At 61.1% G+C, this 13,495-nt stretch overlaps 1 protein-coding gene and 1 long non-coding RNA gene across 6 annotated transcripts in view; one reads left to right on the forward strand and one right to left on the reverse strand.

Moving 5' to 3' along the window:
• Nucleotides 1-532: 532 nt before the first annotated feature.
• ADGRL1 (adhesion G protein-coupled receptor L1) overlaps nt 533-13,495 on the reverse strand; it is a 44,995-nt gene continuing 32,032 nt past the window's right edge. For 4 of the 5 annotated variants that reach the window (XM_027084978.1, XM_027084979.1, XM_027084981.1 and 1 more), the window contains 19 exons: nt 12,092-12,892; nt 10,929-11,243; nt 10,079-10,182; nt 9,608-9,793; nt 9,241-9,279; nt 8,888-9,071; nt 8,582-8,704; nt 7,840-8,054; nt 7,375-7,545; nt 6,727-6,936; nt 6,414-6,634; nt 6,137-6,203; nt 5,650-5,741; nt 4,815-4,983; nt 3,341-3,469; nt 3,058-3,154; nt 2,836-2,964; nt 2,678-2,695; nt 533-2,192 (listed from right to left, as the gene is read on the reverse strand). In XM_027084978.1, the coding sequence (XP_026940779.1) occupies nt 1,450-2,192; nt 2,678-2,695; nt 2,836-2,964; nt 3,058-3,154; nt 3,341-3,469; nt 4,815-4,983; nt 5,650-5,741; nt 6,137-6,203; nt 6,414-6,634; nt 6,727-6,936; nt 7,375-7,545; nt 7,840-8,054; nt 8,582-8,704; nt 8,888-9,071; nt 9,241-9,279; nt 9,608-9,793; nt 10,079-10,182; nt 10,929-11,243; nt 12,092-12,892 (4,013 nt within the window). In that variant the 3' untranslated portion in view covers nt 533-1,449. The remainder of the gene's footprint in view (nt 2,193-2,677; nt 2,696-2,835; nt 2,965-3,057; nt 3,155-3,340; nt 3,470-4,814; nt 4,984-5,649; nt 5,742-6,136; nt 6,204-6,413; nt 6,635-6,726; nt 6,937-7,374; nt 7,546-7,839; nt 8,055-8,581; nt 8,705-8,887; nt 9,072-9,240; nt 9,280-9,607; nt 9,794-10,078; nt 10,183-10,928; nt 11,244-12,091; nt 12,893-13,495) is intronic. The other variant, XM_027084980.1, reaches the window with a different exon arrangement.
• On the forward strand, nt 6,779-8,287 carry LOC113608541 (uncharacterized). The gene is made up of 2 exons (XR_003428353.1): nt 6,779-6,895; nt 7,104-8,287. It is a non-coding gene; the product is annotated as an uncharacterized LOC113608541 (long non-coding RNA).

The raw sequence follows: 13,495 nt of genomic DNA on the forward strand, positions 1-13,495 counted from the left end.
CTCTAGGCGGGAAATCGGCCCCTTCCTCCCAGGCCGAGTCCCAGAAGCAATGTACAAGAAGCAGGAACTCCAAGGGACAGCGCAGCCACCTTGGCAAAAGCATCTTTGGGTGTGAGGGTGCCTCCCCCGGGCCAGTGGGGAGGGGAAGGGGAGACAGGCCCCAAGTCCTGGGGCAGGCAGTGAGGTACACGCCCCAGGAGGGCTGACTGATGCCAGGGAGAGGTGGATGAGGGAAGGAGGCAACAGAAACGGGTGCCGGGTGCCGGAAAGGAAACGGGTTCTTTGTTTCGATGTTGCTTCTAGATTTTGTTTTCTGTCTCTGGATTGTAAAAAGCTGCTCTGGCGGCCCGCCCACCCGGCTGGGGATGCACACGTACACAGAGAAGTCCTGGCTGCCAGGGCCCGGCGGCGCAGCTCTGCTCCGGAGAAATCCCGGGCTGGCCGGGCCGCAGGCTCCTGGTGGCTTCAAGTGATGAGATTTTCTTTCTTTCTTTTTTTGTCTTTTTTTTTTTTTTTTTCCTTTTCCATTTCATTGAAATATTTACAGCAATGGGGACGGAGGAAGAGGAGGGAGGGAAGGGGTAAGAGGGCCCCCTAGGGAAAGATCCAAGCCCAGGACCCACTCCCCAGGGAGATCCAGACCCAAAATCTGCTCCCCATAGCCAAGCCCACAGGACTGGGAACTGCTCAAGTATGGCCACCCCTGTGGGCTGGGGGCCCTGCGGGGAGTTGTGCTTCATCAGGAGTCGCCCCAAGGGAGGGGGTCATTGGGTGCACTCAAGGAGGGCTGAGGGGGCAGGCTTGCTGGGAAGGCTGGGACGAAGAGCAGAGAGAAGGAGCTTCGGAGAAAGTTCCACCTTTAAACCACCAGCCACAACCGCCCATTCCTCTTGCCCTGGGGCTTTCTCCCCGCTAGGGCTCTCTCCCCGGTCAGAGGCCCCAGTCTCCGTGGAGCAGGGAACTGTAGTGCAGAGGAACCTGTCCATCTGTCCTGTCCCCACTGCTCCATCCCGGTGCAACTGGCAGCACTCTGGCTGCAAAGAGAGGAGCAGCTGACGGGTTCCATCCAGCAGGGCCTTTGACCCAGGGAAACCAGAGCCCTCACTTCCCTCCAGGGAGTAGGATGAGTAGGGGGTGGGAGGGGGAAGTCAAGAGTGAGCTGCACCCTTCCAATTTCTCCTTCCTCACTCCCCTGGGGACCTCCTGGTTCCTCACTGCACTTGCCCCAAATTGAGCTGGTGCACACGGCTGGTGGGAAACCCTGTCTGTGAACCCTGCACCTCGGGCCCCCAGAGCAGAGCCCCCAAGGGGCCTGGAGGGCCCATGGCAAAGGGGCACCTGGAGAGAGTGGCCCAGCAGCCAGTCTCCATCAGCCTCCCTCTGCCACCAGAGCCCTACCCAGGGTTCAGTCCCCGGCCTGGGACACCAGCCCCTGGTCCGTGAGGTCCCTCAGAGACTGGTAACCAGTTGCATCTGCCCATCCCCATCGGGCCCTGGCCCCTCGAGGCCTGGGGCCGCCAGGTAGCCCTCGTGGCTGGGCCGCCGCACCTGGTAGTAGCCCTGCAGGGGGTTCCGGGCCACCAGGGCCGGCGGGCGCGAGGTGTAGTAGATTTCGGGGGGGCCAGGGGGTGCAGGTGGGGGTGGGGGCAGAGCCTCACTGGGCCCCTCGGGGCTGCTGTCCGGGTAGGAGGGCGAGTCCCGCAGGTTGGCCCCGCTGGCGTAGAGGGAGTCCCGGCCCGGAGGGGAGGAGAGGGGCCGGCTGGTGGCCCCGTCCTCCGCTGTGCAGCTCTCCGACTCGTCCAGATCGCTCTGGTACAGCACCGACTGGGCCCGGGGCAGCAGCAGTGGCTCCTCCAGGGCCTTGTAGAGAAGTTCGATCTCTGCCCGGTCAGCACCCCCGGGCCCGCCTGCCTCTTCCTCGCCGCTGCCCCCTGGCACTGGCGGCACGGGGGGCTCAGGCGGTGGAGGGCCCCTGGCTCCGCTGCTGCCACCCCGAAGGTTGTTGTGCACCAGCTCCGAGATGATCATCTTCTCGAAGGCGGCAGCGTCGGCCAGGTTCCGGCCTCGAGGTGGCTCGGGGGCCCCATCCCCTGGAGGGAAGTCCCCGCTTCGCAAGGAGTAACTGTTGTTGAAGTTGCCATTGAGGGGCAGCGTGTCCATGCCGCAGGCTTCTCGGCCTCCCAAGGGGTGCTCTGCAGGCAGAAGGGAGCTGCTCAGAAGGAGAGCCGGGCAGTGAGAGGGGCGCAGGCCACGGGGACGGGGGTGCCTGCTTTCACCTGGCTTTCCCTGGGTTCACCCCAGCCCCTGGGGACTGGGGTCTTGTATTCCCTCTCTTCCTCACTGGCAGTTGAGGACACCAGCTCAGCAGAAGACTAGTGGAGGTACGTGTGGGGACCAGTTCCCCCAGGGTCCCCTCGCAGCTGGGGGCTTAGAGTCTCAGCAGTATGAGGAGATCTGGGTGACCAGATCCCTTTCCAACGCTCTGTCCCCCCCATCACCTTCATTCCCCACCTAACGCGACACCCTCCTGCCAGCTGCCAAGCCAGAGACTGTCTGTGTGTGTGTGTGTGGGGGGGGGGCACTCGAGTTCTTCTCTCTAAGTTAGGCCATTTGAGGAGGCCACTGTCACGTTCCCCTCCCGGCCTTGGAAATATTACTAGGAAACAGTCACACTTACTGGGTTCCCGGTAGCTCCCTGCAGGTGCCGGCCAGGAGGGAAAAGAGAGAAGGAGAGAGCGGGCTCAGGATGCCAAGTCTCGGCTCCAGTTCAGGAGGCACAAGGATACCACCTGACCTGGGCTGTCACCCTCTCCTGGCACCACAGTGCTCTCTCACCTGGGGAGTTGAAGACGGCGGGTGAGGAAGGATTGAAGCCCACCGACTCGGCAATGAGAGTGTTGTAGGGGCTGGTCCCCCCACGGGGCTGCAGCACAGGGTTGGTCAGCAGATGGTTCCCCATGGTACCTGCCCAGGAGGTCAGAGGTCACAAGGCGGCCAGGAGACCTGGGCTCGGGAATCTTGAGGGACTGAAGCCGGGGGTGAGGGATCCAGTCTCACCTCGGTTCAGGGTGGGTGTGCTGTTGATGTCACCCGCCATGAAAGAGGATTCCGTCTGTTTCCTCACGGTGTCGTTCCACATCCTCCGGATTCGGCTCTGGGGACACAGCTCAGACGTGAGGGGGCCCTTGGGCCGCCCACCCTCCACGATCTTTCTGAGACCACCTGCCTGATGAGCACCACCAGGGACCTGGGCAGAGAACTGCCCTGCCTCTTGGGCTCTCGGTTCCAACACTCAGCCCCAGGGAGCCCTGCCTGGCGCCCCAGCCCCCGGCCTGGATACCTGGGTCCCCGTGTAGTAGCGGGTGTTGCTCCGTATAGCTGAGGTCTTGAGTGAGCCGTGAGCGCCCCCGGGCGGGGAGCGAATGCAGCAGTAGGAGTGACGCAGGCACTTGCTGTACTCCTTGTGCACCTGGGGGGGCGAGGAGGACAGGCAGTAGGCGCCCCCGCCTTGGGGGTCCAGTGACCAAGCTGCTGGTGGGGATCAGAAGCCCCACTGTCTCCTGTCTCCCAACAGCCAGCCAAGAAGGCTCTCTTCTCACTCAGGCCCATCCTCCTTTCTCCACCTCCACCAATAATTTCTCATCCATTCATTCACTCAACAGATCTTTAATGAGCATCCTCTATACGCCAGGTGTGCTTTAGGCCCCGAGGACAGACGCAAATCAGACCCAAAGCCCTACTTCTCAGAGCTGGTATTTTCTAGCAGACAGAGACTGAACACGGGTGAAACATCAGTGCGTTATGTAGGGCATCTGATGGTGTGAGGTGCTGCCGAGAACCATGGCCGGGAGGTAGGCAGTGCTGTCGGTGGGGGTCGGGGGCACGATTTCAAAAAGATCAGGGGAGGCCTCACTAAGGAGACATTTCGGCAAAGACCTAAAAGAAATAAGGTAGTGGGCCCTGTGGATATGTGGGGAGGGGCAGGGGACAAGCCCTGGGGAGGGTCCATGTCTAGGTGTCTGAGGGAGCAGAAGACAGAGAATGGCTGGAGGGAAGGGAAGAGAAGGGGAAGCCCAGGTTGGACCGTATGGGCCTGGGGGCCTCTGTAAGGATGTCCCTGTGTGTCTGATGAGGACCATGGGACAGTTTTGAGCAGAACAGTCAACCTTGCACCCAAGACTTGTGATCACTGCCTCCTTCATCCCTTCCTTAGCCTTACCCCCCTCACTGTCCCCTAAGACCAACAACAGTCTGACCGGGCCTCCCCACTGCCTTCAGGATATGAATCTACAAACGCCTTGGCTCAGTTTCCCTGGCTTTAGTCTTGAGTCTACTGCCCGTACACTCTTCTCCACATTCTTCTGCTTCTGTTATCTCCTTAATTTATTTTTTTTTAAGATTCAGACTGTAACACACTTTATTTTAAAAAGAAACTTCCTATCACCACAAAATTCACATTTTATCCCACAACTATTAAAGTCGGAAATGTTCTGTCTGGGTGGCACCCAGAGTCATCTCCCTCCACATGCTTGACTTGTGCCCTACACCCTGGGGAGGGTCCATCAACCATGTCCCTCACTGGGACATGACGGACCTCACTGACGGACCTCAGTGCTGGAGCTCTACAGGCCCTGTGCTCTCCCAACTCCCCAAATCTGCCTTGCTTTCTCGTTCCTCTAGGCCCCTGTATCTTGCTCTTTTCCACAACCCTCTGCACCCCTGCCTAAATCCTCCCTGTGAGCCTGTGCTTCCCTCCAGGCAGACACAGGTCCCGCTACAGAAGGCAGGCACCTGGTCCCTTCCCTGGACCTCACCTTCTTCTGTAAGGCGCAGTGAAAGACGAAGATGAAGACCCCCTGGAAGGCGTTGAAGGTGGTGAAGAGATAGGCCATGACCACCGACTCCTTATTGATGAAGAGGAGGCCGAAAGCCCAGGTGAGGCCCAGTAGGAAGAGCAGCGCAATGGCCCCCAGGGCCCAGGATCTGGGGAGAGGTGGAGAGGGAACAGGGACATCAAAGTCCCTGCCAGCAGAGATGCCTCCCCCAGAGCCCTGCTGCGTGTCCCTCTTTGAGCAGGCCTGGATGCTGCCCTGGGATGAGCAGGCCTGCCCAGTGACACTTTCACCCAAGCTGACCCTGAGGGGCAGGCAGAGGTCAGGGGTCAGGGCTCTGTGAATGGCCAGTCATTCTCCTGCATCCTTCATCCTTTTGGCCATATTTCCAGACCTTTAAACTATCTTTTGCTGCCTATCTGCCTTTAAGTTGCCCTGAAATGGACTTTTTTTTTTTTTTTTTTTTATGCCGAGTCGCATGGCTGGTGGGATCTTTAGTTCCCCGACCAGGGACCGAACCTGTGCCCTTGGCAGTGAAAGTGCAGAGTCCTAACCACTGGACCGCCAGGGAATTCCCTGGACTCACTTTTTGAACTCAGTCTCACCCTTAGCAATTATGTGCCTAAAACCACAGCTGGATGTGCTAATACCATGTTTTCTAATACTCGTTAAATAGATACATAACAAACACAGTAAAACACCATCTTTGTCCTTAAAATCACAGTATGTGACACCAGAGGCAGAACACCACCTTTTAGGAAACGCTGGGAGAGGCCTGGGAAGTCCCAGGGCACGGGTGGGGCGAGGGGGTGCTCACTTAATGTTGTCGAGGCGACTGGAATCGGGCTTGAGCACGGAGGAGCTGCGGATCATCTTGTGCAGAGTCACCATGAGGAACACCAGGTTCACCTGGGGGCGGGACAAGGGGAGGGGCTGGGCCAGGGTCCCTCTGCCTCCTGGCGTCAGCTCCTGGCCAAGTCTCAGCCACGACCCCCCTTCTTCAGGGTCCCCTCTGCTGCTGTACCTGCCCCCAGGTGCCTGCCTACTGGCGTAACTGTTAATGTGGCTTCGGGGCCGGGGGGCAGGGCCCATGGCCTGACACAGAGCAGGGGCTCAAATCACAGCTCCTGGAAGGACGGACCTCAGTGCTGGAGCTCTACAGGCCCACTCTGCTCTCGTTTTCTTAGTTGGCTGCTCAGTTCTGATGCTTTTCAAGGGCTTGGGGAGAAGGGGGGCCTTGGGGTCAGAGCTAGGCTGGATGAAGGATAGAGACTCAGTACTGGGGGTACTGCCTTGCAACTTACCACGATAACAAAGGAGACAGGCCCAATGAAGCTCCAAATGAAATAATTGTCCACTCGGAGCCAGCAGCTGTGAAGGAAGCAGGGCCGGGGTATTGAGAGGTGGCGGGGGGGCGGGCTCTTCCCTCCCTCTGACTCCAGGAGCCCAGGGACTCTGCTGGCTGCGGCCTCGGGGCTCAGGAGAAGGGAGGCCAGTGCCCTGAGGGTCCTGGCCCAAGGGATGCTGCTGAGCAGGGAGCCAGCAAGGGGGAGAGACTCGGGGGGTGAAGGGGGCACTCACGCCTTCTCGGTGCCGTAGCTGCGGTAGTCGATGGCGGCTGCGATGCCCACCACCAGGGCTGGGAAGCAGTACCCGCCCAGGTAGTAGTATTTGGTGCGGGAGTACTCGCTCTCAAACACCTCCACCAGCAGCAGATAGAGGTGCACGCCCTCCAGGCAGAGCCAGGAGAAGGCAGCCAGGAAGAAGTAGTGCAGCAAGCCAGCGAAGATGGGGCAGGCAATCTAGAGAGTGGCGAGCACCACGGGTGAGGGGCTGCCCCGGCCGGCCGGTGCCGTCTCTCCCCCATCCTCTCCTGCCCTGGAGTCCTGCTCACCTCATACTGAGTCTTGTCTATCCCAACCAGGAAGAGCAGCTCGGCCAGGAAGAGGTTGATGCACAGGTTCTTGTGGATGGTGTTCCGGTCAGTCTGCAGTCCCCGCAGGAAGCAGAAAGTGGAGATACAGATGGCCAGGCAGACCAGGGAGATGACGATGCCCACCCAGGTGATGACTGACAGCAGTAGCTCGTTGATGCGGCCCTGGTACTGGGGGAAGGAGCAGGGGGTGTACTTAGCGCCTCTGGTCTCGCACGTGGCCAGGGCTCCACTTAGGTGCCAGCTACGGGCAAGGCCGTGGGCCACGAGCACCACTGGTGCAGCCCACCCGGCCTTCTGCCCCCCTGGCCAACTTGCCGGCCCCCACCCCTCTGCAGGCGGCACGCTCACTTCCTCATGCTCTGGAAGGCTCGTGGAGAGATGACAAAGGTGACACCAACGTGCTTCTCCAGAGTGCCTTGGGAGAAGGTGGGACCGTGACCAAAGAGAACCAGACGTGTGGCCTCATGCCCCGGGCAAGACTCAGGCCCCCCATGCCCACGAAGCTGGCCTTCCCTGGCACCGCCCATGCAGCACTTTCTAGGATGCCATGCAAAGCCGGGCCAGAAAGTGGGCCCGCCCGGAGGAACGGAGCGCTGGCCAGCTTACGATCTCGCGGTGAGCCATGAGCACGGCAAAGTTGGTGAGGTGGCTGCAGGCACACGTGGTGTGGGTCTTGTTGGACTCCACCAGGCGGCAGCCCTGCGTCGACCAGTAGCCCAGCATGGAACGCTCCGAGTAGTTCCAGAAGGAGCAGTTGGCATTGAAGTGGTTCTTGGCCTGTTGTGTGGTGGTGACCGGGGGGTCAGATCCGGGGAGTCCCACTCCAGCCCACACACCCGGCTATGGGGATAGCGACAAGCAGGAGACGAGTGCCTGGGGCTCTGGGCTCCAGGTGACAGTCTGAGACCTCTGGGGACAAAATGGCCCAAGCTGCTGAGGTGGGGGCTGGGGCCCCAGGGAGGGGTTGTAACTTGCTCTCGGGGTGGGTGAACACACAGTAGGGGGGCGTGCACAGCCAGGGACAATGGAGGATGCTGGGACCTCACGGAGGGAGGGGGCGCCTCAGCTCACCTCCAGGTGGGCCACAGTGAAGATGACAGGGTCCATGAGGAAAACTCGGCTGGACTCCTTGTTGATGGACGCTGCGATGACCTGGGAGTTCACCACCAGGGAGGCGCCCCCCAGGCCCCCCGCGCCCGCTTCACCTGCCAGCTTCACCGTGGCATTCTCGGTGGACAGGAAGAGGCCCAGGTTGTTGTAGAGGATGAAGACAACTTTGACCACTCCTGGGGAGAACAGGCACAGCAGGGTGTGTTGTCAGCCCCTGGCTGGTGTGCAGCTCCACCACGCTGGCCGCCAGGACCTCTGAAGCCAGGCAGGCTGCAGCCCAGGCAAGTGGGGCTCTGGGAGCCCTTCTGCGGGACCCCTGCTCAGTTATAGGCAGCTTTCAACGGCAGGGCAGTGGGCCGGGATACACAGGCCAGGTCCCCGGCCCACCTCTCACTTACTGTGTAACGTTGAGCAAATCCCTAACCTCTCTGGACCTTCATCTCAAATGGCGCAAGCCTCCCTGAACTGCCACTGCACAGGAGTGAGCCCTACTAACTGCGAAGCGTGCTTGGCTCTGTGGGGCTTCGGGGGGGGGGGGGGTCTCCACGAACCCCCTGAGATGTTAACACTAGCTTCAATGAAGGACACCTGTGTGTGGCCACGGGTCCCAACCTCCTTCCGGATTCTTCAGTGCGATAAAAGCTAAGAACCGCCATCCTCCGCGAGAGGAGCAGGGGTGCCCGCACGGGGCTCGGGCACTGACCGTTCCGGCTGTTCTGCTTGATGGTGTTGGCGGACAGCTGGATGGAGTTCTCGCTCGGGTACTCCTGGGGGAACACCAGCTCTTGCACTTGACCCTCTGTGTTCAGGACTGTGACCTCGAGGACTGTGGGGACAGGGGACGGCAGGGCACACAAGGTTGGGGGTCTGTCCACAGTCCAGAGGCCCGGGCTGTGGCAAGAGGCCCAAGGTCGAGGGCCAGGGTATCCCCCACGGTCTCCAGGCCGAGGGGGCCCCCACCGTTCAAGATTTGCGCCCAAACTTGCCCTAGCGCGACTGTAGCACTCACCCACGTTCTGCTTGGCGGCCAGGAAGCGGGCAGGCTCCCTGACGTTGTCGGCCAGCAGGAAGGCGCCCTCCTCTAGGACATCCAGGAGCATGGTGGCCGTGTGCACCTGCTCGGTGGCATTCATGTCCTTCCAGGACTCAAGAGCCTCTGGCCGCAGCAGGTTGTCCACCGTCTCCACCACGGCCTGCAACGGTGCGGGGGCAGCTCCGTGATTCCCCCTACATCCTCCAGTTCCCTGGGCTGGGCTCTGCGCCCCCTTCTCCGAAACTCCATCCCCAGCGCCACCTGGGGCCTGCCCAGGAGCGACAAGGGCTGCCCCACCCCCTCGGCCAGCAGGAGCCCTTGAGCCTCACCTTGATATAGTCCTTACAGGTTCTCTCTCGCTTGTGCATCTGGGGAAAGAGATGGAGGTGCTCTCAGGGCTGGTCTCCCAGCCCCACTCCTCTAACCCCGACACTCATGTCTGGGCCCCAGGGAGCTTGCTCTTCTGCCTCTGCTACTGACCTGGGGCTAGGCCATGAGCGAGAACCATTCCTAAGGGAGCCCACACCCCCAGGACCGTCCAGGGCAGTTCAGGAGGGAGCCCCAGTAGACCTGGGGTCTGTCCTTCCTTCTCCCGTCACCATGGGTGGCAGCCCAGCTCCGCGGTAACAGGCCGGCTATCTCCTAAGTTCCCAGGGCAGTGCCCCCTGCCCTGCTGGCCCTGCTGCCAGGCTCTACCTTGTTGTAGTTCTTGCCAGCTGACTCGCGCTCGATGGGCCGCAGGGCCTGCAGCTGGGCATCCAGGATGTCCAGCAGCTGCTCCATCAGCTTCACAGAGGAGGACACATCACCCGCATAGATGGAGCCCCGGGTGTGGCGGGCCAGCTCGCTGGCAATGTTGGCTGCGTTCTCCCCGCTCTTGATCTGTGTGAGACGGGAGTGGGATGCCCCGGCTCTGTCAGGGACCGTTTTGCTTCCCTCTTCACGCGCCCAGCCTGCTCAGCCCCTCTCATCCCTCTCTCTGCTGCCCCTTCTCCCTGTCTGCCTTCTCCCTCCCCATCTATCTCTGCTCCCTCTGCAGGCCAGGGAGTGGACCCCTGCTTGTCTCCCCAGTTGTTCCATTGCCCCCACTGTGCCCTGTGCCCGGGCACCCAGGGCCTGCTGTGTGAGCACGTGCGCCTGACTGGGAGGGGCAGCTTCTGCTGGTACCTTCTGGGCCACCTGGTTGACCCAGGGGGAGGTGCAGTTGCTGAGGTCAGGGCCCCGGGGGTTCCAGAGCCCCAGGGCTGGTAGACACTGGAAGGAGGCAATTCCTGTAGGGACAGACACACAGGAACAGAGAAGGGAGCCACAGGGAAGGAGAGAAGGATGGGCCAAAGCAGGGAGAAAGGAGATGACAGAGAGAGGGGGACGAGTGGGTGAGGAGAGAGGTGAGGGGAACACGGAAGACCAGACATGAAGCAGGCCGGACAGTCAAGAGAGGTGTCACTCTGAGGTGACATAAGCCACTCCTTCTTCCCCTAAACCCTCCCTCTGGGCTCCTCTTCCGTCTTTGCCTACCACAGTTGGAACCTTCTAGCAAAGCTCGCCTTGGAAGCCCCCTCCCCCCCACGAAGCCTCTTCTGACCCTCCCCTTGGGATCCCTAGAGCATGCGGTCTGGCTCCACCCTCTCTGGGCACTTCAGCTGCTCCCGGGCCTCTTCCGTTTCAGTCTGAAGCCAGGACTCAAGTTACCTCCCGTGGGCTCCCCGCAGGGTCCACCCAGCGCTTTGCACGTGGCGGGTGCTTAGTATCGCAGGAGGGGACGGGGGACGAGGCATGGGGCACTAACTGAGCTGCTGCTGTGTCCTGGGAGCTCTGCTGGGCTCTGGGGACACAGCTGCAGACATCAGGCGTGACCCCTGCATGAAACCCACACTCTGCCAGGGGAGATGGACAGGTAAGTGCATCTACGTTGAGCTGAGTTAAGGGCATGTCCCCCGTCCCTTCCCTGGCCAGACCCAGCAGTGGCCACTCCCCAAGCCAGCTGCGGCGGAGGTAACCTCGGCTCTGCACTCACCTCGAGTCCCCTTGGGGCAGGGCCTCTCCACCAGCATGCCCTGCTGGGTGGCCGGCCACTGGACCCGCCGCACCTCTCGAGGTTCGCAGAAGAGTTCCGGGGACACGTGCAGATTGGGGGCGGGGGGCCGTCGGGTGCTGGGGGCGGGGGCAGTGACTGGAGGTAGGTCAGGTCCCAGCTGGTTGACGGCACCCACGGGGTGCGTGGTGAGGGGCGCCCGGCGGAGTGGGGTGGTGGCCGCAGGCGAGGCTGTGCTGGTCAGGGGTGTGGGCCGGGCCGTGGTGGTCGTGCTGAGGGGTGGCGAGGTGGCTGGGCCTGGAAGGGAGAGGGGATATGAGACGGGGTTACCCCCACGCGTCAGGCCTACTGAAAGATATCCTGGTCCCCACTAGGTCTGGGAGAGCTCCCCTGGCCCGTCTGCCCACAGAGGTCCCTCGTACCCCTGGGACCATCTGAAGCATTGGAAGGTGGCAAAAATTCACTCATTTGTACTTTGAAGTCTGAGAGAGCAACCACAGAAGACGGGCCAGGAAGGAGGTGTCTGGAGGCTGTTCTACACAGCCACCTCCCATCCTCATTCTACTCTTACTCTGGCCTCTCTGACCTGGCCACGTCCCTTCCCTCTGGGGGCCTCAGCTCCTCCTTTTGGATTAGATGGGACTCCCTGGAGCCATGGGGCTGCTCAGAGCTGGTTTGGGGCAGCTGAGAGGGCGGAATGAGACTGTGGAGGGGCCCCCAATCCCGGCCAACATTGGCGGCTCGGCTTTGCTGTTTTACTGATACTGGGCTTCCACCCAAGATTTTGGTTGAAGAGGTTCCAGGGCTCGAAATGCACAGGCCTCTAAGAGACATAGCACAGCTTGGTTAGGAGCCCAGAGTCCTTGGTCCAAATCCTCAAAGGAGCAAGCTAATCCCATACTCACCCAGTGCTTGGGTTTCCTCATCTGTAAAATGGGGCAATGATAAGCCCCGTCTCCTAGGCTGCGAGGGTCAGAGGAGTTAATTGCGTGCTTAGAACAGCCTCTGTCACCTTGCCATGTCACACTGCCATTGCCTCCAGGGCTCCCCCGAACCCACCTCCAGGCCCCCTAGGATGTCACAGAGTGCACCCCCCAACCCTGGGACCTAGGGGGCGTTTGGGAGCAAACTTGAGCTGTCCTCACCAGCACTGGGGTCGGGTGGCCCGAACTCCAGGCTATAGCGCACCACGAAATAGTTGTTCCAGACATACAGCTGGTTGTCACGAGGGTTATAGTCCACGGAAGAGACGAACTGGTAGGGGTTGGGGAAGGCCAGGCTGACGGGCTCCTCGCGGTTGGCGTTGGTGTTGAAGGCGTAGTCCACGCGGTTGCCGGCCGCCTCGCTGTCGTCATCCACGTACACGGAACGCAGCACGTAGAGGACGCCGCACACCATGAAGGCGTTGGACGCCGAGCGCTTGTCGTAGCCGGTCTCCCACGTGCCCTCGAAGCGCAGCGTGTAGGGGTTGAGCTGGCTCACCACCAGCCGCCCGTTGTTGCCCTCGGTGGCGTAGATGACCCACAGCCCGTTCTCGTCCACGGCCAGGTCGATGTCGGTCTTGCCCCCCCAGCGGTAGGGCGAGGTATCGTGGTAATTGGCCGTGTTGATGACCGTCTCCCCGCTCTTGATGCGCGTGCGCAGGTCGTACTTGACGATGTTGCGCGTGCGCTCCTTGTTGTAGAAGACGGCGCCGTCATAGACCACGAAGCCGGTGCCATCCACACGGTTGGGCAGGCGGTAGGTGGTGGTGTGGCGCGCCGCCACGTAGTCCTCCCACGAGGCGTACTCGGTCAGCGTGTCCGTGCGGTAGGGGATCCAGGGCATGACGTAGATGCGGTCACCCGCCTGCAGTGGGTCCTTGCACCATGCGCCAGACTGGTGCTCCGACTCGTGTGTCGAGGTGGGGTCCAGCACCTTCTGCAGAGTCCCTGGGCACACGAAGACTGGGCCAGGTGGGTGGGCGGGGAGGACACGGGGAGAGGAGCAGGGGCAAAGGAGGGGGAGAGAGAGAGGCAAGTTGGTCACGCGGCCAGGGGGGTGCCAGGCTGTCCCCTCCTGCTGCTGCAGTCACGGTTGCTTGGTAGGGCTGGTGATGGGAAGGGGGTTTCCGGGCTGGGACCCCTGCCCCGCCCAGCTGCCCCTCTCCCTGGAGATGTCAACCCTGGAGGCCATTAAGAGCAGGGTTAGTGGTGGGAGGTAGTGCCCCTCTTTCCTTCCCTGGCTGCTAGAGACCCCACAGGCTGGGGATAAGGGGTTTGGCAAGAGGCATCCCAGAGACGATCTCGTGTGCCTTAAGCAGGAGTGGAAAGATTTCCTCACTGCAGCCACTGGTGGCTTTGAGGTTCCAGGGACTCAGGGCCCTGCCCCTTCGCCATCATCTGCGCCCCTATGGAAGAGCTAGGGGTCAAGGGTCCCATCCTTCACCAACCACACCAGGACACAGATTTTTTTTTTAAACTCCATTTTCTTCCTCCTGCAAAAACTGCAAGGTAGAGTGATGTTTCCGTACCCACTGTGGGTGGGTGTCAGGAGCGCACTTCTATTCC

Source organism: Aethalodelphis obliquidens, unplaced genomic scaffold (genome assembly GCF_003676395.1).
Source record: "Aethalodelphis obliquidens isolate GAN/ISIS:26980383/991018 unplaced genomic scaffold, ASM367639v1 scaffold53, whole genome shotgun sequence".
Lineage (NCBI taxonomy): Eukaryota > Metazoa > Chordata > Mammalia > Artiodactyla > Delphinidae > Aethalodelphis > Aethalodelphis obliquidens.